General features: G+C 39.2%; 1 protein-coding gene and 1 long non-coding RNA gene across 3 annotated transcripts; one reads left to right on the forward strand and one right to left on the reverse strand.

Annotated features, from left to right (window-relative positions):
- Positions 1–2,108: 2,108 nt before the first annotated feature.
- Positions 2,109–13,692, forward strand: LOC118558814. 2 transcript variants are annotated; one of them, XM_036129381.1, is made up of 10 exons: positions 2,109–2,559; positions 2,952–2,990; positions 3,094–3,166; positions 10,401–10,592; positions 10,677–10,779; positions 11,115–11,307; positions 11,552–11,717; positions 12,805–13,019; positions 13,135–13,295; positions 13,537–13,692. In XM_036129381.1, exons 2-9 carry the CDS (start codon positions 2,973–2,975, stop codon positions 13,213–13,215), a joined length of 1,041 nt encoding a protein of 346 aa, XP_035985274.1. In that variant the 5' UTR covers positions 2,109–2,559; positions 2,952–2,972; the 3' UTR covers positions 13,216–13,295; positions 13,537–13,692. The 2 variants fall into 2 exon arrangements, with proteins under 2 accessions (XP_035985274.1, XP_035985273.1); XM_036129380.1 differs by lacking the exon at positions 2,109–2,559 and having other exon boundaries at positions 2,906–2,990.
- Positions 13,693–16,788: 3,096 nt separating this feature from the next.
- On the reverse strand, positions 16,789–19,052 carry LOC118558827. The gene is made up of 6 exons (XR_004928497.1): positions 18,965–19,052; positions 18,095–18,193; positions 17,846–18,005; positions 17,621–17,726; positions 17,389–17,533; positions 16,789–17,250 (listed from the first exon to the last, which is right to left on the reverse strand). It is a non-coding gene; the product is annotated as an uncharacterized LOC118558827 (long non-coding RNA).
- Between the last annotated feature and the right edge of the window lie 5,964 nt (positions 19,053–25,016).

Raw genomic sequence — 25,016 nt, forward strand, 5'->3', positions numbered from 1 at the left:
TATTCATATTATAAAATTATGTATGTAAATATAAATAAATTAGGACTGTGAAATAATTAATCACACCCAAATAAAAGTGTTTATATATATATATATATATATATATATATATATATATATATATATATATATATATATATATATATATATATATATATATATATATATATATATACAGTGTGCGATTTGCAAAAAACAAAAAAACCAGAAGGGGGGATCATTTCAAGTGTTTTATAAATGAACATAACAACAAGGTTATGTGGCCTGCATGCTGTCTGGCTCGAGACAGCCTCCAACCTGTCCTGGGAGGGAGGGTGGAGAAATCGGCTGCTGCTGCTGCTGCTTCTTGTCTTGTCAAACTTCCTGCAAATTTCCATCATCCACCAAAGTTCGTCCTGTAACATTACCATGGCTGTTTGTCCCGTCATCTACTCTTGACCTTTTCTGTTGAGTTTTCGGGCCAAAATACTTTGCGAGTGGGTATTAGTTTACTTTAACCGCTTCGAGCAGAAAACGTATTAATACTCTTTGAAAACAGACAACAAAAAATTTAATTAACAAATGTGAAGGACACAAGACATATATTTATAGTAGGGCTGTCAAACGATTAAAACATTTTATTTGAATTGATTAATCACATAATGTCGATAGTTAACTCGAGATTAATTGCAAATTAATTGCATGTTTTATCCTTTTATTTCTGAAAGTGTAATAGCCTGTTTGGGCATTTTCATGTGCAATTTTGCAATAAATGACACTAATAAAACACATGCTTGTACAAAAAATATTTTAATTTTGTTATTTTTCAAGCACTTTTGAGAATTGGAATGAAGACATCCTAGTGCCAAACGTTAAACTCTGGACTATGATGGCTAAATGACTAATCATGACGCCCTGATGTTTACACAATGTGTAAATAAATTTGTAAATAAATCCCTTTTTTCATGCCGATATATTTTTTTGCCCCTTAAACAAAGATAGACATGGTATTAGGCATATACATATAAATTAATAAACATTTTGCATTTCAATAAAGTCATAAGTTTAATCACTCTCTCTCTCACACACATCTAATTCTGAGCTTTCACACCAACAACAATATTTTGCTTGCTGTTTATATCCATATTCATAGAGTTTAAGCCTGGAAAAAGGTTTTTAAATTTCAAGGTCATTCCAGTCTTACACTTTGCTTGCAACTGGGCAGGAGCTTAATACCCTGAATGAGACTGTTTAACAACTGTTTAGTAACTCCAGGTCCTTCGTTTGGCAACGTAATTCAGCCTTAGTTTGTCAAATACAGAGAAAACAAATTAATAAGCATTAAAGTACGGTTTATGGGTTGGGTTTCTGCAATGGTATCAGCATGTTAAAAACTTATCTTCAGAACCAACGTCTGCTTAAAATGGTGATCTGCACCAAGTAATCTACTTTCAGCAGTTATTACCGGTTATTGCACCGTAAACTGCAGAAAATACGTGCAGAGTTGCTCTGTCTGCCTTTACTACCGTCGGCTCCTATGGCAGAGGGATATTTCAGTTGGATACAGTGTCTAGTGAAGGCAGGTCACTCAATAACCGCTGTTTCGTCACTTATTTTAGAGCCCAAATAAGCGATTTCACTTTCAGATACGTGCCCAAAAAACCCGCAACCCGTGACTCATGAAATTTACAAGCGCCTATAGAATAAAACAAGCCCAAAGTTGCATGAAATAAACAGTCTGTGCAACAGTGAGCACGGGTCTGTTTTGCTACAGTCTCTAGTGCTCTTGAAACTACGGAAAGCTCTGAGGGTAAAAGAAACACAGCCCGGAGAGCACGGCAGAGAAAAAAGGGAACGGTGTGTGTGTTTTGATGCGCAATTAATGGCGATAAAAAAATGTCGGTGTTGTGGTCTAACGCGTTAAAACGGACAGCCCTAATCTATATACATTTTTAAAAATCCATAATATTACTTATTCAGACTAGACGGGGGGGGGGGGGGGGTATCCCTCCCAGGGAGAAAACATGAATGACCAGAGGGGGGGACGTCACAAACGTTCCATCCCCCCCCCGGCATATCGCACCCAGTATATATATATATATATCATGTTGCCATTCTGTGCACTGAGTTTTAATAGCATATATTGATTTAACATAAATACCTTGTGCATGTGTATATCTATTGCACCTGTATGTTCTATTCAATGTTCTTTTCATATGAAATTCCATGGTTATAATTATTCATAAGTGAGCAGTGTCATAACTACATGTCTGACTGTTGTTTAACAAACCAAACAGTTTGAGAATCGTTAGACAATTGAAGAAGGTTATGGTTATTTAAGTACATGCGCCATTGAAACACAATGTTACGAATGAGCGAGCTGCCTGTGGCAAGATGGCCGCCACGTGCGGACGTCGACCCCCATTGGCCAGCAGCGCGGACGAGACATCTAGCCTTTATTATGGATATCTATGGGAAGTACTGTCAGGAATTTTTTGACTGACAGCTCATCATCTATAAGAGAAAGCTACATCTGGAGGCGGGAAAGTGACGGAGGCTTCTTTGTTAGGACCACGTTGGGTAAGTGGAATTCACAATCTTTCTTGCCCCTTAAAAAAAGGACAATTATTCCTCATGGAGTAGTGTTATCTTTGAATAAACAGCCGTAGAACGACATAAGTCCTATTTGGTAGCTTCGAATTGTTCAGGGATACATAGTTAGCAGTGACAATGTTTCAGCACGAGGGAAAAATCTGGACTGCTGCATGCTACTTTAGCTACTGCGGCGCTTCAGTGATCATGCTAACTGATGCTAACTCTGATGTATTTCAATGTTTGTAGTGCTTTTCACGGTTTAAATTATTTTATCTTTGCCTGTGTGTGTGTATGTGTGTGTGTGTGTGTGTGTGTGTGTGTGTGTGTGTGTGTGTGTGTGTGTGTGTGTGTGCTTTTCCACTGTCTACCAAATAAAGGAAACATCCTAGTTGGAACACATGGCACATAGTAAAGAGGTAAACTATTGTTTTATTCGGTGGTTTACTGTGCTTTGTGATTTTTTTTATTTATTTATTTTTTATCTTTCTTTGATCTCACCTTATTTTTTATATTTCTCAGGAGGAATTGCGCAAAGCTGCCATTGATTTGGTTGCTATGTTGAGATCATCAATAAATGGTCCAGCACCAAACAGTAAGTTTAGCTTTCTAACGTCTAACCTGCACACTAACCCTTTTATTATCTTTTTGTTTGTAGACAGCATGCATGTGGTTTTATTGATTATTTGCTGTCCATATACACTGGTTTGACATTTCAGGCATAGGAGTAGGTAGGGCTGGACGATATAGAAAAAAAGCTTATTGATAAAAATAAAATGCACATTGATCGATATCGATAACTATTGAAAATATTTAAACCATATTTTATGTGCAAAACCATATTTTATGTGCAGCTAATAAAGAACACAAACACAGAATTCCAATTAAATCTTTAATTAACCAACTTTTTTAACCATAACAGAATTTTTTTTAAAGAAAAATAACTTAAGAGACCTGAGTTATGTTATTAAATACTGACAAAGAATAAACTAAAGTGACCAGTAAAATTACCAAAATAAATATATCAAATAAATAAATAAAATAGCCTATTTCGGTGGGAATAGTACACTAGTTACTTCTCAGGTTTCATAATTGAGAGGCTGACGCAGGGCTGAGGTCCGAGGTTGTGGCGTGTAAGGACACAGATTGCAGCACATTTTGCACTGATTCTCTGCACTCGTTGCACAATTTAGGGAGCGCTGTTAGAGAAAAACTTGCGTCCCGGAACTTTATATCGCAGATCAAGAGTGGCGAGTAATTGTTTGAAGCCAGGTTTTTCAACTGCAGACAACAGCAGCATATCCATCACTATGAAGCATTTTACTGCATGCCTGATGTCCTTATGCCGCTTGGAAGCTTTGTCATTTTATCACAAAGAAGGGAGCCCAGTTTAGCAGCTATACCTGCTTTGTTTTGAAAGAACTTCCAGAAGATTTCTAAGAATATGACGCGGTGTCGCGCGGGGCTGACACAGCTCGCGCTGCTGTGGGTGTAAGTGGCTTACGTGATGAAACAAGTTGGTTACGTTACCAGAATTTGTTTTTACCGGTTCCTTGCAAATTTTACAAATCACTGGTTTATTTCTGTCAGACTGGTGAACTAGTAAAACCCCGTTTTGGGACCGTTTCCTCCGCCGCTCCTTGCTGCGAGATATTCAAGGGCTCTGTGTTGTGATTTGAGAGGGCGGCGCTTAGGTCTTTCCCTGGGTTATTTAAAGAGAAGCAGAGTTCCAGGGCTCTACTATCTAAGAAAAGGTTTGCCCCCAAAAGAACTGCTGTGTCATTTTTCCTGCTTAAAACCGCCTGTGAGAGAACTCCAAAACCATCAGAGGAGATGACCCTCCTACAGGCTGGGCTAGGACGAAGGACAGTTGCCATTGCAGCGGATGCCGGTCATAAGGAAGTATGTGATTTGGCAAAATTATGACAGTGACAGACGACTGCGTTAAGAAATTGTAATTTTTTAAATGGGTATAAGGATGGGCAATGTTATTTTGTGGTAAATACTTTCTAAAATAATTCCCCACAGTAATGATTTTTCATATCACAAAATGATGAATTCCCTTCAATGATGTCTACTGTACTGAAACGATAGACATTATGTACTGCACGTAGATTCCACACACCTGCGGCCCAACTCAGGTCTGTAATAAATAACAAATATGGAGGAAGGTGGATCAGATATGCCCGAAGAGCTTTTTCCTAAAAAAGGCTAAAGCTATTTAAATTTTTTGTAAGAAATGATTACGTGATGTGTACCTCACTTTGTTGTACGTGTGGTTGTTTTTAAATGGGTTTATAATGAGTTGAGTAGGATCACATTTCCGAGTGGCTTGGGGCACAAAAAAATCCTATCCCGATTGTTCAGGCGTTATAAAAAATCATATACAGGCTGCATAGGTAAATATTTGTATTTAGCTCACCTCAGCTTTCAGTTTGAATGTATCGTTATGCTAAATTCGTATTTCCTTTTTTATCATCGGTTGTCATTACTGTGATAAAATCCAGAAATTATCATCATAAAGTTTTGTCCATATCCCTCATCACATTTACTTCAAAATTCAGATAAAGTCAAGTCTACACTTGTCCTCAAACTTATTCATTATATTGAAAAAAGAAAATTCACAATAACCCCTTTCCAATGCCGCTCCAATGTCCCAGGCTTCTCAAATCACATTTTCTTTTGCATATAGTTTTTAACCGACTAATTAACATAATCCATGCTTTCCTTTCACGGGGCTTCGGTCCCTCCTGCAACCCAGTACTTTGCTCAGCTTAGTCAGGCTTTTGGAGTGAAGTAAGAAAAAGTGCCTCGGGGTGACAATGTGAGCCGCGGCTGCCGTCCAAACACGTCCAAGCATTTTTTTAATTTGTTTTTTAAATCAAGCGACATGCCAACAAGAAAAAATTTAGAAGCCCCAGGCTTTTGTTTGCCTGAGTGAGACAGCACCAGTGCTTTCAATGTTTACTTGTGACAAAAACATTTATCAAAATAAGCTAAAAAAAAATTATTTTGAAATAAGGCTTTACTTTAGAATAATGGTTTAAAAGAATAAAAGAAAGCCAAAACTGTCTATGACAAATTACAGTACTTTGCTTATGAGCAGTGGACCAAAATACTGCACCTGCAAACAGTTGTAGAAGTCTGAGGAAACGAAAACACCAGTTTTCAGCAATGAAAGGGCTGTTGAAAAAAATGTGTTCGCATGGTGTCATGACTGTTCGCTAATGCATTTTAGTTACATTTTAGTTACATTTCTAAAATTGAATTTTTAGAGAAATAAACAAAGTTCTTATAAAATTTGCATTAATACTTGTCAATTTCTGCGTATTTGAGTTGTAGATTTTTATTTATATTTTTATTTTTTCTTATTTGGAGGGAGAGGAAGGGTATGAAAAATTTAGGATGATTGTGGCTTTCTAATTATTGTGATCAATTGTTATGTGCATTTAAATGCACCATCAGGTGTTCATGTGCTTGTATTAGATTAAGATCATGTTTATGTGATGACGTTGCTTATTGGGTTCAGAAATAAACTTTGTCTGCGCTTTGATTTAATACCCATTTGATATTTTTCATTAACTGTTATATACAGATTACAGATGTTCTTTGTGTGGCATATATGAAGATGGCTACATTGAAGGGTGCCTGGATGCTATACAAGGCCACCGGTAAAAATCTTAAGTTTATAAATGTTTGATTATATTATCCAAAAATACTGTATTGGTTTGTTTTGGATTACTAACTTAGATTTAAGTGTTTTCTTTTTTTGTTTTAGGTCTATTGGTTTATTCTTGCACTATATTTATCTAGAACTAACTTTAATTTTAACCCATATAGAGGGATCTGGTCAACGCAAGCTTAATTTGTTGTCACCTGAAGAGGAGGGATATACAGGAGCTAGTCTTGTGAGGACTTGGGCAGGCAAGGGTTGTCTGTACATCATGCCCATCCAGCACACACTGGATACTTCACCCTTGACCTTTACAGCCCCTGAGTTTCAGGCCATGCCCAAAGCTCGGCGTCTCACATGCAAGGAGTACGTGCCACTGCAGTTCCTTAGCATCCATCCCAGATAGCAAATCATTTTGGCTTTTTTGTGGCATATGTCTGGCCTCTTTGGGGTTGTTTTGGCAAAGGATTATGGTTTTGGGTCAGCTTTGGTTTTGTTATGATCTGCCTTAATAAATAAATGGTGCGATGTTATTTTGGCCGAGTTTTGGCTTGTGTCTGGTTAACCAGCCAAAAAGGCGATGAGCGGGACCATATTTGCTTGAGCGCGTTCGCATTTCATGATTTTACGGGAGCGCTTTGACATCCCACCGGCTTGCCAAAAGTCAGCACAGAGAGCGGGGAATTTTCAACGGACAGATCTCATTTCTCGGCGTGATCACTGAAGGTGAAGGTGAGTACATTTTTCCTTTTCTCCAAAGTGGTTTATTTCTGCTAGACAAATGTAATTGTTTTGTTTTATCTGTTTGAGACGTGGGTCATTCACGCAACTTTCATTTTAGCCTATGAATAACATGACTGTCGGAAGTACATTCATTTTTGATCTGATCGTAGGCTAACGTTAGTCATCGCACTCGAGATTGTAGTTAGCTGGGTTGCTGAATCAAGCAATCTGATATGGATAATTAAAACGTCTCTGACCGCTGGTGGCGGCTGTCAGCTGTGTGTCCGAAGCTAAGTAAATACAGCCCCGATCAGCACTGGGCTCTCTCACCGCCGAGCCGAGTTGGCTAGTTCCGGATGTTACACCAAATTCTGCGACCACAGGGGGCGATAGCGTACATTCCTCTTATGTACACGTTGAAATATCACGTACTTCTTTGTGTTTGACGCTTACAGCTGGACGGACCGTTTGAATGTCTTTGTTCTGTCGTTTAAATATATAAACCCACTACTGTGGGTTACACGCCATTTTACTGTGTGAAAATGTCTATGTGAGGGTCTCACGGGTATATTTGATAAAACAGAGATTAGGCTACTTGGCAGGATTACATTTTAATCAGCAGTGCTGGGCAGTAGCGCCGTTACTATAACTATGTACCTGTCCTGCTCTATGGTCCTGCAGGGCAGCTGGGGAGTGCGCAGCGGGTGACAAGTGACAGCAGGGGGAGAGGAGTGTGAATTCATATTGTGAATCTTAATCAGCTTCAGGAAATTGCTTGACGTCATTTGTCTATTTTGCCACAATGTTACTGTTTGGAGCAGGTCTATCTTATTTTGCTCCTGTGGTTTGAACCAAGTTAAAATAAACTATCTGAAGAATTTTGTCTTACAGTTTTATTGATCACTACTGTAGATAGCCATGACTTGGAGCGAAATTAGTTAATTGTTTTAAAAAAAGCTAATTGAATACCCCTTCTACATTTTACTATACAACTAACTGTATTTTATTTTTCTTTCAGTTTCATTGCACAATGGCATACAGTCAGTGGAGTAACATTCGCAGAAGAGCTCAAATTAGAGTTGATCTGATGTTCCGATCCATGCAGAGTGAAATGTCTGACAATTCTGACTCGGTGCCAGCTCAGAGTGATGATGGGGGGACTGATAGTGAAAACTGTAGCGTTGATAATTCCCAGTTGTGTGATCAGACTATGCGTGAAGAAGGTTTTAGTGAAAGTGAATCAGATGAAAGTTCTGATGATGACAGCCCCTCAGCCGATGACCTGCCATCTGCGTTGTCAGATTGGGCCACTCGGTTTGGTATTTCTCTGGTCGCCCTGTCAGCACTCTTGTCCATACTTAGAGTTTACCACCCTTTCCTACCAAAAGATGGCCGGACTTTGCTTAAAACTAAGATGAATTATTCTGTAGACAAGTTAGCAGGTGGCTCGTTTTATTACTTTGGGGTTTTGAACACACTTTCCAGAACATTTGAGAGATTGTTAAGTAAAGTAAATGACAGACACTTGTTTAAATTGCAGCTGAACATGCCACTGTTTAAAAGTTCTTCTATTCAGTTTTGGCCAATTCTAGGCATGTTACAAGGCTTTATGAAAAGACCTGTGTTAATTGCATTGTTTTGTGGTGAATCTAAACCAACTTCCCTGTCAGATTACCTCGGGGCACTTGTGAATGAGCTTAAAGTGTTGAAGGATGGTTTTCTCGTTGGTCAAAAGACTATCTTTGTGCAAATTGGTTCAGTTGTATGTGATGCTCCTGCCCGAGCTTTTGTCAAAGCAGTCCAGAGTCACACTGGATATTCAGGATGTGATAAGTGTACCCAGTCAGGTGTTTCCAGTAACCATCGCATGACATTCCCAGAAAAAAATGCTCCTCGTAGGACAGATGAGAATTTCAAGGCTTTAAGGGATGAAGACCACCATAAGGGTGTCTCACCTTTTACTGACTTGAATATAGGTATGGTGAGCTGTTTTCCTCACGATTACATGCATTTGGTATGTCTTGGTGTGGTACGTAAGCTTTTGGATTTGTGGATGGGTGCAGCTGGGCCTCTTCGTTGTCGCATGTCAGCTAGTCAAAGTTGCATCATATCTGACAGACTGACTGGTTTGAGAGCATTTGTCCCTTCTGAGTTTGCCAGGAAACCAAGAGGGCTTACAGAGAGACATAGATGGAAAGCAACAGAATGGAGACAATTTCTGTTGTACACGTGTCCAGTTGTGCTGAAGGGTATCCTAGCTGATGAGCTTTACAATAACTTCTTATTGCTTTCAGTTGCCATTCATGTTCTAGCTCGGCCCTCATTATGTTTAGTGCTAAATGATTATGCCAGGACACTGCTCTGCTCATTTGTGGACCATTTCAGTAAGTTGTATGGTGACCATTTTGTCGTTTACAACATACATGGTCTTGTTCATCTTAGTGATGATGCAAAAGCTCATGGTCACTTAGACCTCTTTTCTGGTTTTCCTTATGAAAACTATCTGCAGATTTTAAAGAAAATGGTAAGGAAACCAAACAATCCCTTGGCTCAAGTGATAAGGCGTGTATCAGAAATGGAGAATATCAGAGGGGAAAGCATTGCAGAGAAACAGAGTTACAATGCATCAGGGCAGCACAATGATGGACCTGTGCCACAAGAGTTAATTGGAAGTTCTGTAAATCAGTTCAGAAAGTTAGTCATTGATGGTGTGACTGTTAAATCCTCATGTGGTGGTGACAGCTGCTTTAGGATTCACAATGATATAGCTTTAGTGGAAAACATTATTCTGCATGACGGGTTCTATCATGTAGTGTACAGGTCATACACCAGAAGGGATACATTTTTCAACTACCCTGTTGACTCTACTAAATTAGATATTCTGGTTGTTTCAGGTCTGTCAACCAACCTTAAATGTGCCAGGCTCGATGGAAATTTAAGCAAGTTTGTTAGAATTCCTTTGTGTGAGATTAGAGATACCTTTGTTGTGTTTCCTCTGCTACACCTTAATTGAGTGGTTGTACAAATCCAAAGATTCATAGAAGCAGAAGAGGACCTGAACACAGGTGCGCATGCGGGCGCGCGCACACACACACACACACACACACACACACACACAAAGACTCTGTGTGAACTGTTCTGTTCAGTAAAGGATGAAGACTGTTGAGGTCTGTTCCATGGCCTTATGGAGAAGTGGAGGTGGAAAAACTCTGATACAAAGCAGAGGAATTTAATAATTACTTTTAGTATTGTTGTTTAACAATATGTCATTGATTATTGATGATAACATGTTCAGATTTATGATGAAAATTTTTTATTTGTCCTCTGGAATGGTGGTGGTGGGCACAAAAGAAAAGAGAGAGAAAAAGATTAGCCTACACTCCCAAGCAAAATCCTGTCATAATGTTGCTACATTTATGTTCTTACATTGCAGAAAAGATGTACTCAGTCATCTGCTTTGACAAAGATGAGAAGGTGGAGGTTGCCCCAACATCCTGGTTTCAGGAAGGGACCTGTAGGTGGCCTCCCTACAAGAGCCAGGGAGTTCAGAGGGCCATCAAGCAGCTGGAGGAGGCCCAAAGTACATGGCCTGTTCACACAGACGGCAGGATATTTTATTCTTCAGGTTTACTCTACTCTACTTTAGAAAATGAACTGATTAGTAATGTCAAAAGGAAACATAATCCTAAAATTGTGTTCTACTCAACAGACAGTATTTTAGAGTGCCGTAAGCAAGTTTCACTGGCTCTGGAACAGACGGACTATACATCAGAGGCAGACGACCAAGACATGCGGCCTAAAAGAAAACTTAAGTATGACTTTTATGCATCTCTCTCTCTCTCTACACACACACACACACACACACACACACACACACACACACACACACACACACACACACACACACACACACACACACACACACACACACACACACACACACACACATTCTTTAAAAAGTGGCATGCGTATGGGTCAATTTACTTTAGAATTACCATATGACAATGTTTTCATATAACAGTGTTATATACCTGCTGGGCACATAATATTCTCTGTTTACTTTTGTATTAAATACTAGGAGTTCAGTTCATTCTTTGTATCTGATGCCGATGTTGATGTCTGTGTCTTTTGTGTCTCTCTAACAAAGGCCAAGTAGATATAATAGAGACCAGGAGGAGGAGGAAAACCTCAGTCCACCGAAAAGGAAGACTGTGTCTCATCCCAAGCCCCCCGCAATCCCAAGACCTCCCTCCAATTCCAGGCGCTTCATTCTGATGCCAAATACAGAATGTGGGTTTGTTGAGGTCCCCTCATCTATTGAGGAGCCTCAGAATTCTCAGGTATAGAATTGCATAATCATTTTATCTCTAGTTGTAAATAAATATGTTTGAAATTAGCTCTTTAGGGATTATTCAGGGATTCAGGGAATAGGGATGATTGATCAGCAGTCAGCAACCTTTTTTACATAAAAATGTCAGATAATTTGCAGCTTTAGGCTTAATTGACAACTTACATTGTTGTTCACTAATGACCAAGTTCATAGGTTTAAAATTCTTATATTCTTTTTTCTACATTCACCTTCAGCATGTAATGAACCTGGGGTCAACCCTCCGCCAGGCAATAGAGCAACATTATGGTGACATGGCAGGGTCGGAGCAGCAGCAGAGCAGCAGCATCATAGTGACAGCAGCCCAGCCTGTTAGTCCACCCTATCATGGGTACATGAGAGGCTGCAACCAAATGTGTGGAAGTAAGTTTTAAGGGTGCCTTCTCCCAACTGTTGTTTTGAGATCTCGCCACAGGTCAATTCAAAAATCAAATCAAATTTTATTTAAATGGCACTTTTCATACCTAAAAGCAACAAAAAGTGCCTCACAGAGGCTAAAAACGACAACAGCGATAAGAAAGAGAAAAAACAAAACAAAACTAGAAGCACTGAGAGAGTGCAAACCTCCGCCAAGGCCATGGGGTCACTGATGCAATGCCATAAAATCTACATGCTGTGGATGTGCTTAACTACATTACCAATTTGGCTCCACACACTGGGAAACATGTTCAGCACAAGCCAACTACAATACCCAGCAGCCACCGCGACCCGGACATCTGGTCACGTGACCGCGGTAAGCACTACATTTCAAACGGAGGTAACAATTGCATTGTTTATGTTACTTAGGCTACAGAAATGCACCAACATTTAATCACTTGTTCCTTTTGTCATTTCCAACAACTGTACAAAATTTCATCCAAACCGTGCACAAGTTTTCGAGTTATCCTGCTGACAGACAAACCAACGCGACTGAAAACATTGCCTCCTTGGCGGAGGTAAAAAAAAAAAAAAGAAGACCCAACCCTCCCATCCCACCTAAATACCCAGAGAGACACAGTTGTATAGACATACACACATGCACATACGCATACATATACACCCATATCCACCCACACACACACAGGCCCGCTGCACATACACACACACACACACACACACACACACACACACACACATAGAGAGTTTTATGGGACTTGGATAGATTCATTGACGGCCACTTTAGGACCACATCTGGTTACTTTTTGGTGTTTAAGGTCATTGTCCTACTGAAATGACAATAACCTCTATTGATTTTTATCAGTCTTTAGATTTCATAATGACATGTATGCAGACAAGGTCTCTGGTGCCTGATGTAGCAAAGCAACCCCAAAACATCTGTGAACCTCCACATTGTCTGTAGGGGCCATGTACTTTCTTGAAAAAGTTCAAGGGTCCCAATATTTTCATCCATGACTGTACATGCCCTGATAATTTAAAACTACACATTTGAACTAAACAATTCTTTTTTCAGCTCTTCTGAAAGAAGTTCTGATAAATCAACAAATTCTAATGGATCAGCAAAAGAACATAATCAGAATGATCCAAGATTTGCAAAGATCCAACAGTGGTGTCACAGGGATTCCCATCACTTCATCCCACATGACCATCTTCCCTCTGAGTGATAAGCCTGCCCTGTATAAACTTGAGAAGGATCTAGCAAATCAACCAGACCTCCGTAAGGAACTGGTGAGCTGCTTTCAATTTCTTTTTTTAATTGATGTTTATGCCAAATTGTTGATGTAAAATGGGACTCTTTTATTTTGAATTCCTAATTTTGTTGTTTTTTTCTTTTTGTACTTAGGTCATCACTCTTGGATTGGCAGGGGGGGGCAACAGTAAAAGAAACTGTGTGGCGCATTTTAAAACAGGCCATCAAAAATGACCTTGCTAAGACGATCTTATGGCGTGGCCTGAATGGCAAGGTGCCTTTTGAAAAGCTCCACCTCAGGGCAGTTGTGACAGGTAAGGATTATCCTGCACCCATATTGACTATTTATTCTATTATTATTATTATTATTATTATTTGTCTTGATTAGAATTAAACAGAATTTAATCTCCCATGCCCTTTTGGCAATGCTCATGACCACTGTTTAATGATCACGATTGCAGTTTGTAAATTGGATGAGCTGTTTGCCATGTTACTTGTACCAGATTAAGTTTTTCTGCAGTATTGTTTTTCTTTAATTTGTTATGTCATTTTCAGATGCTGTCAGACGTAACCCAATCTGTCTGGAAGCAACTGATCTGACCATTGCTGATGCTATTAAAAGGTGGTTCTACTGGGCTGGGGATCGAGAGGGGGGGAGGAAAAATCGGCTGCCAGGCTCCAGCCGAGGGCAGCCAGCAGAATAATTGTTTCAATCCTTAATTTATTGTTTTAAGACATTAATTAAAAAAATAAAGTGTGTATATATATATATATATATATATAAAAAAATGTTTGTTTCGTTTTTTATACATACAGTTATAAAACATAAATAGTACATGAGCCTAGGATACTAGGACATAGTTATCAGACAAATGAATGAATGAATGAATGAATGAATGAATGAATGAATGAATAAATAAATAAGTAAATAGAATTAAAAATATATTGTGGCATCATTTTGGTTCAATTATGGCATCCTTTTGGATCAGTTTAGGCTACTTTTTGGCAAGGTTATGGGTTTTTGGCTTCTCTCTGGGGTAGGTTTGGCAACACTTTGGAATTCCAAAATCCATTTTGGCTTACTTTTGGCTGAGATTTGTTCTTTATTTGGTATGCCAGAGTTGGCCCAAATTTGGGCCGTACATCATTCCAAAGCTTTTCCAAAATGGCAAGCCACATTTGGGCCAAATTTGGGCCATAAAAAAATTGTTATCTGGGATGTAAAAACATGTGTTTCAAAGATCAGTGGTGAGGTATGTGTTTCCAGTGGAATAAAAAACGCCGTGGACTGTTTTACTTCACCACTGTTTCCCCTTTTTTTAAATTATCATTACGGCTGCATCCACTCCAAAAAAAACAATTTTCCTGTAATTTCCTAATTCTGTGTTTTACTTTTGTAGACTGAACATGGTGATGGTGATGATGTCATGAGTGTACATAGTGACAATGCTGAGGTAATCTATCAAGGCTAATCTTGTTTACTGAGAAACAATATGCAATACTTAATATGAACATTGTAGTGCTGGCAATTAATGTGAATGTAAAAAATGTCTTTTACTGGCATTTGCTGAAGTTCCGGCATCGATAGAGAGTGAGGTGTGTTATGCCATAAGTACACCATGATGAATAATTGATCGCAGATTGAATTCTGAACATGTAGTATGGAGGGGGTCACAAAGGAATTCCACTCTGGCCGCAACATGAGACCCTCAAGGCTTGGACGGCCCTTCTTCCCACCAGGGGTCCTGCTGAGAGCCCTCCTTACACATAAAAACCTTCCTCCCACAGACAAAGAACTCTCTGCTCTCTTCAGCACTCTTCTGCAGACCTCTTCAGCAGCTGCACAGACCACCTCTCCAGGACAAGGGAGAAGGCCTGAACCATGGGGCCATATGGCCTCATCTGCTGGGACATCTGAAAGATTGCCTGGACCAGCCACGCTTGATCCAGGGTCTGCTAGACCCGACTGCCTGCGTCAGCAGAGGACCTGACTGAATCCGGACAAACAACATGTCCGCGCAAACACAGAGCTAAGTTTGCTGTCTTAACATCATCACCGGTAGCAGGAGCAAAGATCCTGCATGCGAAACAGCTCTGCATATTTCTTCTCAGCCTATACAGGGGAACGAGCCCAGATGGAGCGGAAAGCTGTGGAATTCTGAGGAAATCTGCTCAAATCGGACTGCCACCGGTTCATAGAACGTGCTCAAACCAGGCCTCCATTCCCTCCCCACCCTGTGATTAGCCACATCATGCTGCAGGGCTAAACGCTAGCCTGCCAAGAAGAAACCAACAACTTTAACTAGGGTGACCAGACGTCCCCGATTTCCGGGGACAGTCCCCGTTTTGGACCACCTGTCCCCGGCTAAAGCTGTCCCCGGAAATGTCCCCGATTTTACCGAAGGAAAAAAAGTGTTACGGTAGCTGGTTGCGCTGCTGATAATATAAAGACGAGGAAAAGAGCACACCACTAGATGGCGGTAATGATCCCTTTGGATGTCAGATGCCATTAAAATGGAAGAAGAAGAAGAATAGCGCACCACTTTTAAAACAGAAGAAGAAGAAGTGGAAATTCGTTGTCAACCGCTGACAACTGATGGGGAGCTGCTGTGTCTAGATAAGTGTGTTAATCAAGTCATTTTATTTGGATCGGGCTGATCCTGTGATAAATGTTTGGTTTGTGTCCAGGTTAAAAAATAATCAATAAAAAGACAAGACCACGAGTTGCTGCTCACATCAGTAAAAGACACTGATAAAATGTTACAGAATGATTGAAAACTCTTTGTAAGGTGCTAATCTGGTACGCTGGTTCTCCAGGGATCAACAAGGGTTTGTCTAAAGATGTTTTAGAACTGATTGGTGACCTTTAGTTTATATTTCAGATAGTTAGTTATAAGTAGAGTTATTACAAGTTGTTTTGCTGATTTATGGTTGTGATTTATTAGCATAGACTTCCAGGCTTAGGTTTAGCTTTTCTACTGCTCAGTTTAGATATATGAAAGTTCCAAAAAATAGGAGTCAGTAACAGGAGAACTGAATGAGACAAGATCTGTATGATCTGAGAATGATGGAGTAAGAGATAACCACGTATGTAATATTCATTCATTATGTTGTTTTTCCTTTACTGCTAAATCTAAAACTGGGGTAAGACGGGCCTTCAGAGATAAGCAGGATCAGGCCAGTATTAATATCTACACTGCATAAAGACACCTGTCCACCCCACACAATCAGTAAGACTCCAAACTTCTAACATGGCTAAGACCGAAGACACCAGAGACTAGATTCTAGACCTCCATAAGGCTGGAGAAGTAAATGTACAAAATAAATATATAAAGTATAAATATATAAATAACTGTATTTGTTTCATTTATTTCTGCATTTATTTCTATGTGTATTTGTTCCTTTATACATTTTTATGTGGATTTATTTGTATGTGTATTTATTTATTTTCATATATACTTTTTGTTTTTTCATTTTTGGTCACTCATAAGAACAAAGCCTACCTACATAGGCTGTTTGATAACCTAGAAAACAAAGAAGCCCACAACTAACTGTGGGTCAGAGAGGCCATTGGGAAATGGAAGATGTGTATAGATATGGCAAATCATTAGGTGTTTGAAATGTAACTTGGACTTGAAGTGAAAATATGAAAAACCTATATGAAAAACCATTATTTGTATCAGCCCAGGTAACGGAGATGTTGTGTGAATCCCACTTTTCTTATAAGTCTATGGTATGCTGACATACAGTAAATACATACTAACACACAGAGGTTATATGTTTAAATTTATTCCTTTCAGGCTCCCATTTAAACAAACTTGTAACACGCTGATAGAGAAAAACGTTAAAAGTTAGAGTAACAAATAACAAATAATAACAAATGACTGATCCAATTTAGCAGAATTAACTTTTCTAACAGGGTTTACACAAGTGTTCCTATTCAGTACATACTGAACTCAAACCCACCCCTGATTGCCTCTGTAAGAACATTTTCAAAATCATGGTAGGTGACAAAATGGCGCGTCGGAAATGTAAGTGCAACTGCACAGGCATTCACAGTTGGGTAACACTGCCTGTGTGGTCCGTAGCGGGACTTACAGTCGTAGTCAAAATTAATAATAATTTTGAATGCCTCTCTTTCGGAAACTATCATTGATACATGTGCCTGCCCAGTTGCCCACTGTAGACTGACAGACTGTTGTTCCTTTCCCGTTGTACCAGGCTCATCTTCCTGCTCATTTCGAAGATTCTCCTCTTCTGGGCAGTCTTCTAACAAAAATATAAAAGCCCAATAAATTTTGCATGTCTCTCTCTCTCTCTCTCACACACACACACACACACACATACACACGCGCACATACACACACGCGCACACACACACACACACACACACACACACCTACTTACTTTACTCAGGTGGCCTGGAACAAACAATTGCTCGCAAAGGTCCTCATGGTATTTCAACACCTCATTCAGCCCATAGAGCCTTAGTCCCTCACGGAGCTGGCTCAATATATGGACAACTCTCAGCTTTGCATGCAAATTAATGGCTCTATAATGAGAAATATTAGAGAACCAAAAATATTTTATTTAATTATGAGTCATTGAAAAAAAAAAGGTTAATATTTAATTTACATACTGTGTTATTGTGTGTTTGTGCTCAACAGTTATTGGCCCCGTGTATCCACACGCCACAACTTGATCAGATAAGCCAATAAGCTCATCTGGTTCTGCTCTTTCCACCTCTAAGAACAGCAGAAGGCAGAACCGTTTTCAAAAGTAGGTAAAACAAAGCATATTTCGCATTAACTGTGTACTTAAATGTAAAAATCCACAACACCATGGCAAAAAAAAAAATTAATACCTCTTCAATAAGAATTTTTAAATCTGTATCTGCCACTTCATCAGGGATAGTGTCTTTGTTGAATTCTCCATGGCAAAGGTATTGGTAGCACCACCTAGAGATAAAGTTTAGTGCAGGGCCCCCCTGTGCAATGCTTGCAGCAAAAATCTCCCCACAAGTCCTTGCAGGTGAAGGATACAAATAAATGTGAAAATGTCAATTTTTGTAATTACTCTCGCAACACAAACATTTACACTTCATAGTACATACTTGAAGTGGTCTTCTTTATAGTCAAAAAGGCTATACTTGGGGTTTTGCCCATTTCCCCATCTCCATCAAATAAACGCATCTCAATTCCTCGGATCATTTCTGTAAGTGAGACAGCACAGCTTTTATTAAAACCAAGACTGGACATTAAATGTATTCATTTTTAATTGACAGCTAGAACAGATTCTTTCAAATTCTTTAAAATGCTTGGAATTGAGACAAGTGTCCCAAGGTAACTTCAATGGGCTATATGCAAACCAGTACCCCCAGACGTCCTAAAGGACCCCTAAAGCAAAGGCACCCAAAAGGGACCAACATAGCCCCCCCCCCCGTCCCAATGAGAGCAGAAAGAGACCCCCAGGATAACCCTCAACCGCCACAGTGCCGAATCCTCCGGGAGCTGCTCCAACAAGCCAACAGCCTCTGCCGACAGCCAGCTACTCCAGAGTGGATTCAGCTGTGGGCCCAGAGGGGGTGTGGGGGGGAAACAGCTGCGGCAAATAATTTATTCAACAATGTTTGATCAAAAAGCACAGCAGTTTGTTATTTGGGAGGTGTTTCCGGAGTTATGGGAGAGCTTTGAGTCATTTCATTAATGACACCATGATGAGATCAAGACTTGTGAAAGTAAGGTCACAAGACTCCCTCTGTTAATATGTTAAATGTTAATTGCTTCAGCTTTAGCTCCCTTCATATTCCTCCAGTAGTGAAGCGGAAACAGTATTCTGCTGAAGCTAGAGGTTCCATGCTGTGCTTATTGATAATAAGCTTGTTGCACAACATTCCTTGCTTAGCAGGCATTTTGTTACAGCTAATTATACTCTTGGCATAATGTATTCATTTTGACAGTCCTATGGAGACCTACCTACATACCTGTAAAGAACTCTTTACGAAGTGCTCCTTGGTCAATACCATGTTCTCCGATAAAGGAGAAAGAGATGACATTTCTTGGAGAGGCTTGGTTTTGTCTAGCCCATTGTTTGAGTCCCCTTTGGAACAGATCCTTACATGTCACATTAATGTTGAAGGTCTGTGTAGTGTCAATTTTGTCTTGTAAAGACTGCAGAACAGCTGATAAGCTACACAGGCATGTAGAGAAGAAGAAAAAGTTACATTCTACAAAATTGATCAGAAATTTACAATTAATCTGGATTGTACTTTGTACTAGTATACCTGCTGAAGTGCTTAGTGGTGTGCCTTGTGGAGATATATTCCTCATTTGGCATGCCGTAAATATGAAAAAGAAAAATTTCATTTTAATTAAAAGATTATTAGAATCCACTTTAAACTTATGAGCATTTGATGAGTAAGGTGTGAAAACTGAATGGTTTACATATTTTCAGCTAAAAGCAGCAAATAAAAATCCATCTCGTCAGTTTCTTGCTGATCCGTTTACAGCCAACCAACTTGTGGTTCGACCAATGAAATGGTGGCAGGGTGTTTTAGGGCGGGACATATAGGTATGACAATAGAAGCGAGGGACCAAAGCAGCTCAAACCTGGCAGCACTGGTGGAAATGTTGCTATTGAGTTTATCTTAAGTTTGCTAGATACTCACTACACACGAGAGTACAGAGATTTTCAGGGTTGTGCAAAATAAAATAAGAAAATGCTCATTTCGGCAGTGCTTCTGTCTATTTGTACCCTACTTGTACACTTGTTAAATTTAATTGCGAGGAATAGCCATGGGTTTAATAGGGTCTAGATATAGCGGGTTGAATCTCAGCTACAAACATACTATGGCAGGCAAAAACAAGCTGATGCTTCATCCAATTAGTTTAAAGTTTTCTGGGGAAAGCCCATGCTCTCCCCAAAGGTTTTCTAGTGCAGCCATCCCAGACGGATAATGTGCGCACTGGATGAGTGTTACAACTTATCAATCAGGCTTTTGCCAGGTTAAGTAAATAAGACACATGAAAATCACAGTTGCACCACTAAATGATTAAAAGTAATTTTAATATACCCTTCTCCACAGACACTTGCATGTGTACAGATGTCATCTTCCGTAAAGAGTTCACTGCACAATGGGCAAGAAACCTATGATTGGAAATAACTGCAATAAATAACAATTCAAAAACAAAAAGATGTCGATTTTGTGGCAAGGTCTGATGTAACAGTATTCAGACTATAAGTTATGAAAGGAATTAAATTAGTATATTTTAAGCATAAAAACTTTTAGCTAAATTAAGAATAACAAAATACCAAAGCAATGAAATGCTCTACTTTACTCACCTTTCTCTCCAAAGCATTGAATGGCATGACTCTAGGGGATGCCTGCATACATTTAAATCGAATAGTTGGTTATTCTCAATCATAGAAAAACATTTAAAAAAAATTGATATATGGTAATAGTGATAAGGCAAAAAAATTAAAACGAGATATGTTGTTTGTGACAAAACAAAGAATGTTCATCACATATCAACAGGTCCAAGTCTACCGCTGTGGAGATGTTGAGGTAAAAAAAGCCTGTACACTTACTCCCAACTTCATTTATTACAACAGATGAAATGTAGTTGGGAGTAGATGCGCCTCACCCCCCCCTCCCCCCACCCTCACTTTCCACATAAAAGAATAATAATTTAATTCTTATCAAATCTACAACAGAACTCTGTATGATGTTAAGTACCGATGATTAAAGGGAGCTTGGAAGGAGTTGAAATATTTAACGTTACACCACTACGTCACAGCGATTTGCTCACCTGTTGTGCAATTATACACTGGTTAAAGTTATTTAATGTTTGTTAAATAACCCTCTGTCCGTTAAGCATTGTCTGGTTATGATCAGCTCTTAAGCTGATATCAAGACAATGATTGAAAGGGATAAATTCGAGCACTAGTGATCTTTTAACAACAAAACCTGCACACACATAGAATAAAGGAGTGACAACTTCTTTTCAAGTCCAAGAATTTAATAACAGAAATAAAATGAACATCCAGAGAACATCACTATGTAATGCTGTTTATCTGAATTAACACAATATTTCGATTAACAAATCCTCTCTACTAGGCTAGTGAAACTTAACTAAACTACTAAGACAAATGAAGATAAAAACAAGCTAAGGAACTATTTACATGAAAAACAAACAAACGACAAAACAAAAGTGGTTGATCATAATCAGATTAATTCAGTGAATCCTTGTTCACTGAAGATCTGATTAAAAAAAAAAAAAAAAAAAACATGGAATGGAGTTAAAAAACATCTGCCATGTATTTCAATACATTCACAATGCAAAGCCCAAAACGTTATGTGTTGAAATAATATTCTGAGGACCGGTTTGTTCTGTAAAATCATTTACTTCAGAATTGCTCGCTTACGCTTTATGCTTTAAAATGTACTCCTTTTGAAATGTCCGAAACCGGGTGTTAGCAAGGCTAATAGCATGTTGGCTAGCGGATGCTCGGCGCTGACAAATGATAGCTTTTGCTTTATTTTTAGTCATAATGAGTGGCTGGATAACTTAAACATTAATGCCCTATCAATGTATGAAACCCTTGTGGAGGTAACCTTGTTATAACCAAAGAAAGACACACTCAAATGATATTAGCAATACCATGAAACGAAGGCTAGCGTGAGCTATTTCGTTAGCCCTTTGTTCTAAAGCACCATGTGTACAAACGGCTTACAAAACAGTTCCCAATAAACCTTTTACTTCACCCTCAGCCCGCTGCCCAAACCTGTCCTTTTCTCGTGTCAGTTCTGTTCAGTTTGGCCATTCACGAAAGGGGCGTTAAAGGAGAAGTTGTTGGTTTCTTCTTGGCAGGCTAGCGTTTAGCCCTGCAGCATGATGTGGCTAATCACAGCGTGGGGAGGGAATGGAGGCCTGGTCTGAGCACGTTCTCTGAACCGGTGGCAGTCCGATTTGGGCAGATTTCCTCAGAATTCCACAGCTTTCCGCTCTATCTGGGTTCGTTCCCCTGTATAGGCTGAGAAGAAATACACATATATACAACTATATGCAAAAGAAAATGTGATTTGAGAAGCCTGGGACATTGGAGCGGCATTGGAAAGGGGTTATTGTGAATATTTTTTTCAATATAATGAACAAGTTTGAGGACAAGTGTAGACTTGACTTTATCTGAATTTTGAAGTAAATGTGATGAGGGATATGGACAAAACTTTATAATGATAATTTCTGGATTTTATCACAGTAATGACAACCGATGATAAAAAAGGAAATACGAATTTAGCATAACGATACATTCAAACTGAAGGCTGAGGTGAGCTAAATACAAATATTTACCTATGCAGCCTGTATATGATTTTTTACAACGCCTGAACAATCGGGATAGGATTTTTTTGTGCCCCAAGCCACTCGGAAATGTGATCCTACTCAACTCATTATAAACCCATTTAAAAACAACCACACGTACAACAAAGTGATGTACACATCACGTAATCATTTCATACAAAAAAATAAAATAGCTTTAGCCTTTTTTAGGAAAAAGCTCTTCGGGCATATCTGATCCACCTTCCTCCATATTTGTTATTTATTACAGACCTGAGTTGGGCCGCAGGTGTGTGGCATCTACATGCAGTACATAATGTCTATCGTTTCAGTACAGTAGACATCATTGAAGGGAATTCATCATTTTGTGATATGAAAAATCATTACTGTGGGGAATTATTTTAGAAAGTATTTACCACAAAATAACATTGCCCATCCTTAATACCCATTTAAAAAATTACAATTTCTTAACGCAGTCGTCTGTCACTGTCATAATTTTGCCAAATCACATACCGCCTTATGACCGGCATCCGCTGCAATGGCAACTGTCCTTTGTCCTAGCCCAGCCTGTAGGAGGGTCATCTCCTCAGATGGTTTTGGAGTTCTCTCACAGGCGGTTTTAAGCAGGAAAAATGACACAGCAGATTTTTTGGGGGCAAACCTTTTCTTAGATAGTAGAGCCCTGGAACTCTGCTTCTCTTTAAATAACCAAGGGAAAGACCTAGAAAAACAAATATAATGGAAAACACACACACCCTAAGATTAATTCAAACTGAAGATTTTTTTTATTCTCAGAAGTCAAAGGAGATAAATATTTACAACTTCAACATTTCTGTTCCCTTGATAGAAATGACTAAAAAATAAAAATCTACTACTATTACTACTATGCTGATCATTTCATCAGATGATGTTTATCAAAATGCAAACAAAATGCAGAAAAAGAAATTCCTACAGCACTTGTCAATGTCATACTTTGATAGAATTGAATAAAAAAAAAGTTATCCAACTTGACAAGTTGAAGCATTTCTGAACAACATCCTAACCTGGTCATGTTTCGATGCATAGCAATTCCAGAAGACGTCTGTGCAGGTGCACAGGCTGAATCTTGCCTGGGTAGGTTTTGCAGTTCTTGCCTTGTGTCCCTAGCACTTGTTGTGGGCCTCACATAGGGCTGGGTATCATCTAGGATGAGCCGATTCGATACAATTCTCGATACACAGCTCACGATACGATACGATTCTCGATACATAGCTCAGCTTGATTTGATTCCAATATCGATATTTATTACTTTGAATTAATGCTCAGTGATTCAATCACCAAAATCAGCCAAATATTATGTTTATGTTCTATTTATTGATCACAGACATATTAACAAGAAAATAAAGTGCATTTGCTTCAATGCATTTAACGTGTCACCGAAACCAAAAATGTGCCCAAACATCTGATTTTAGGGACAAAGGAGCTTCTAAAATCCTGTCGGCCGTTCCACAAATTCGTCTCACTTGCTCTCCTTCGCTGTGAACTGTAATGGTTGCGCTGTAATAACGCCCCCTAGAGGTTGGGAGGTATATCGATATTGAAAGCCAGAATATCGATATTAAATCGTTTTTAAAAATATCGATATTAATCTTTATATCGATTTTTATGCACAGCCCTAGCCTCACAGTGGTCTCACCCTGAGCTTAATTTGCAATAAATTTAACAAAGTTTTTGAGGTCAATGTGTAATTATTGGATGCTTATTCTCATTAATCATATCATTATCAAGTTTGTATTAGACTTTATCAAAAAAAATGTTCACTTCAACACTAATTACAAGTATGAATTACCCTACTCCTAGGGCTGGACGATAATTCAATAACAATATATATCGATCGATAGACGTGTGGCGCGATAGGAAAAAACAGGGTTGATAAAACGTCGATATAGAAACAGTTTTCCTTCCTTCCTTTCAGGCTATCATATTAGTTGATGCTACAGTCACTTCTTCCTCTCGACCAATCGTAATCGCGGACCCAGGCACGCCGTCACTAAGCGCCGCCCTCTCAAACCACAACACAGAGCCCTTGAATATCTCGCAGCAAGGAGCGGCGGAGGAAACGGTCCCAAAACGGGGTTTTACTAGTTCACCAGTCTGACAGAAATAAACCAGTGATTTGTAAAATTTGCAAGGAACCGGTAAAAACAAATTCTGGTAACGTAACCAACTTGTTTCATCACGTAAGCCACTTACACCCACAGCAGCGCGAGCTGTGTCAGCCCCGCGCGACACCGCGTCATATTCTTAGGAATCTTCTGGAAGTTCTTTCAAAACAAAGCAGGTATAGCTGCTAAACTGGGCTCCCTTCTTTGTGATAAAATGACAAAGCTTCCAAGCGGCATAAGGACATCAGGCATGCAGTAAAATGCTTCATAGTGATGGATATGCTGCTGTTGTCTGCAGTTGAAAAACCTGGCTTCAAACAATTACTCGCCACTCTTGATCCACGATATAAAGTTCCGGGACGCAAGTTTTTCTCTAACAGCGCTCCCTAAATTGTGCAACAAGTGCAGAGAATCAGTGCAAAATGTGCTGCAATCTGTGTCTTCCCACGCCACAACCTCAGACCTCAGCCCTGCGTCAGCCTCTCAATTATGAAACCTGAGAAGTAACTAGTGTACTATTCCCACCGAAATAAGCTATTTTATTTATTTATTTGAT

The sequence above is a fragment of the Fundulus heteroclitus genome, unplaced genomic scaffold (genome assembly GCF_011125445.2).
Source record: "Fundulus heteroclitus isolate FHET01 unplaced genomic scaffold, MU-UCD_Fhet_4.1 scaffold_162, whole genome shotgun sequence".
NCBI lineage: Eukaryota > Metazoa > Chordata > Actinopteri > Cyprinodontiformes > Fundulidae > Fundulus > Fundulus heteroclitus.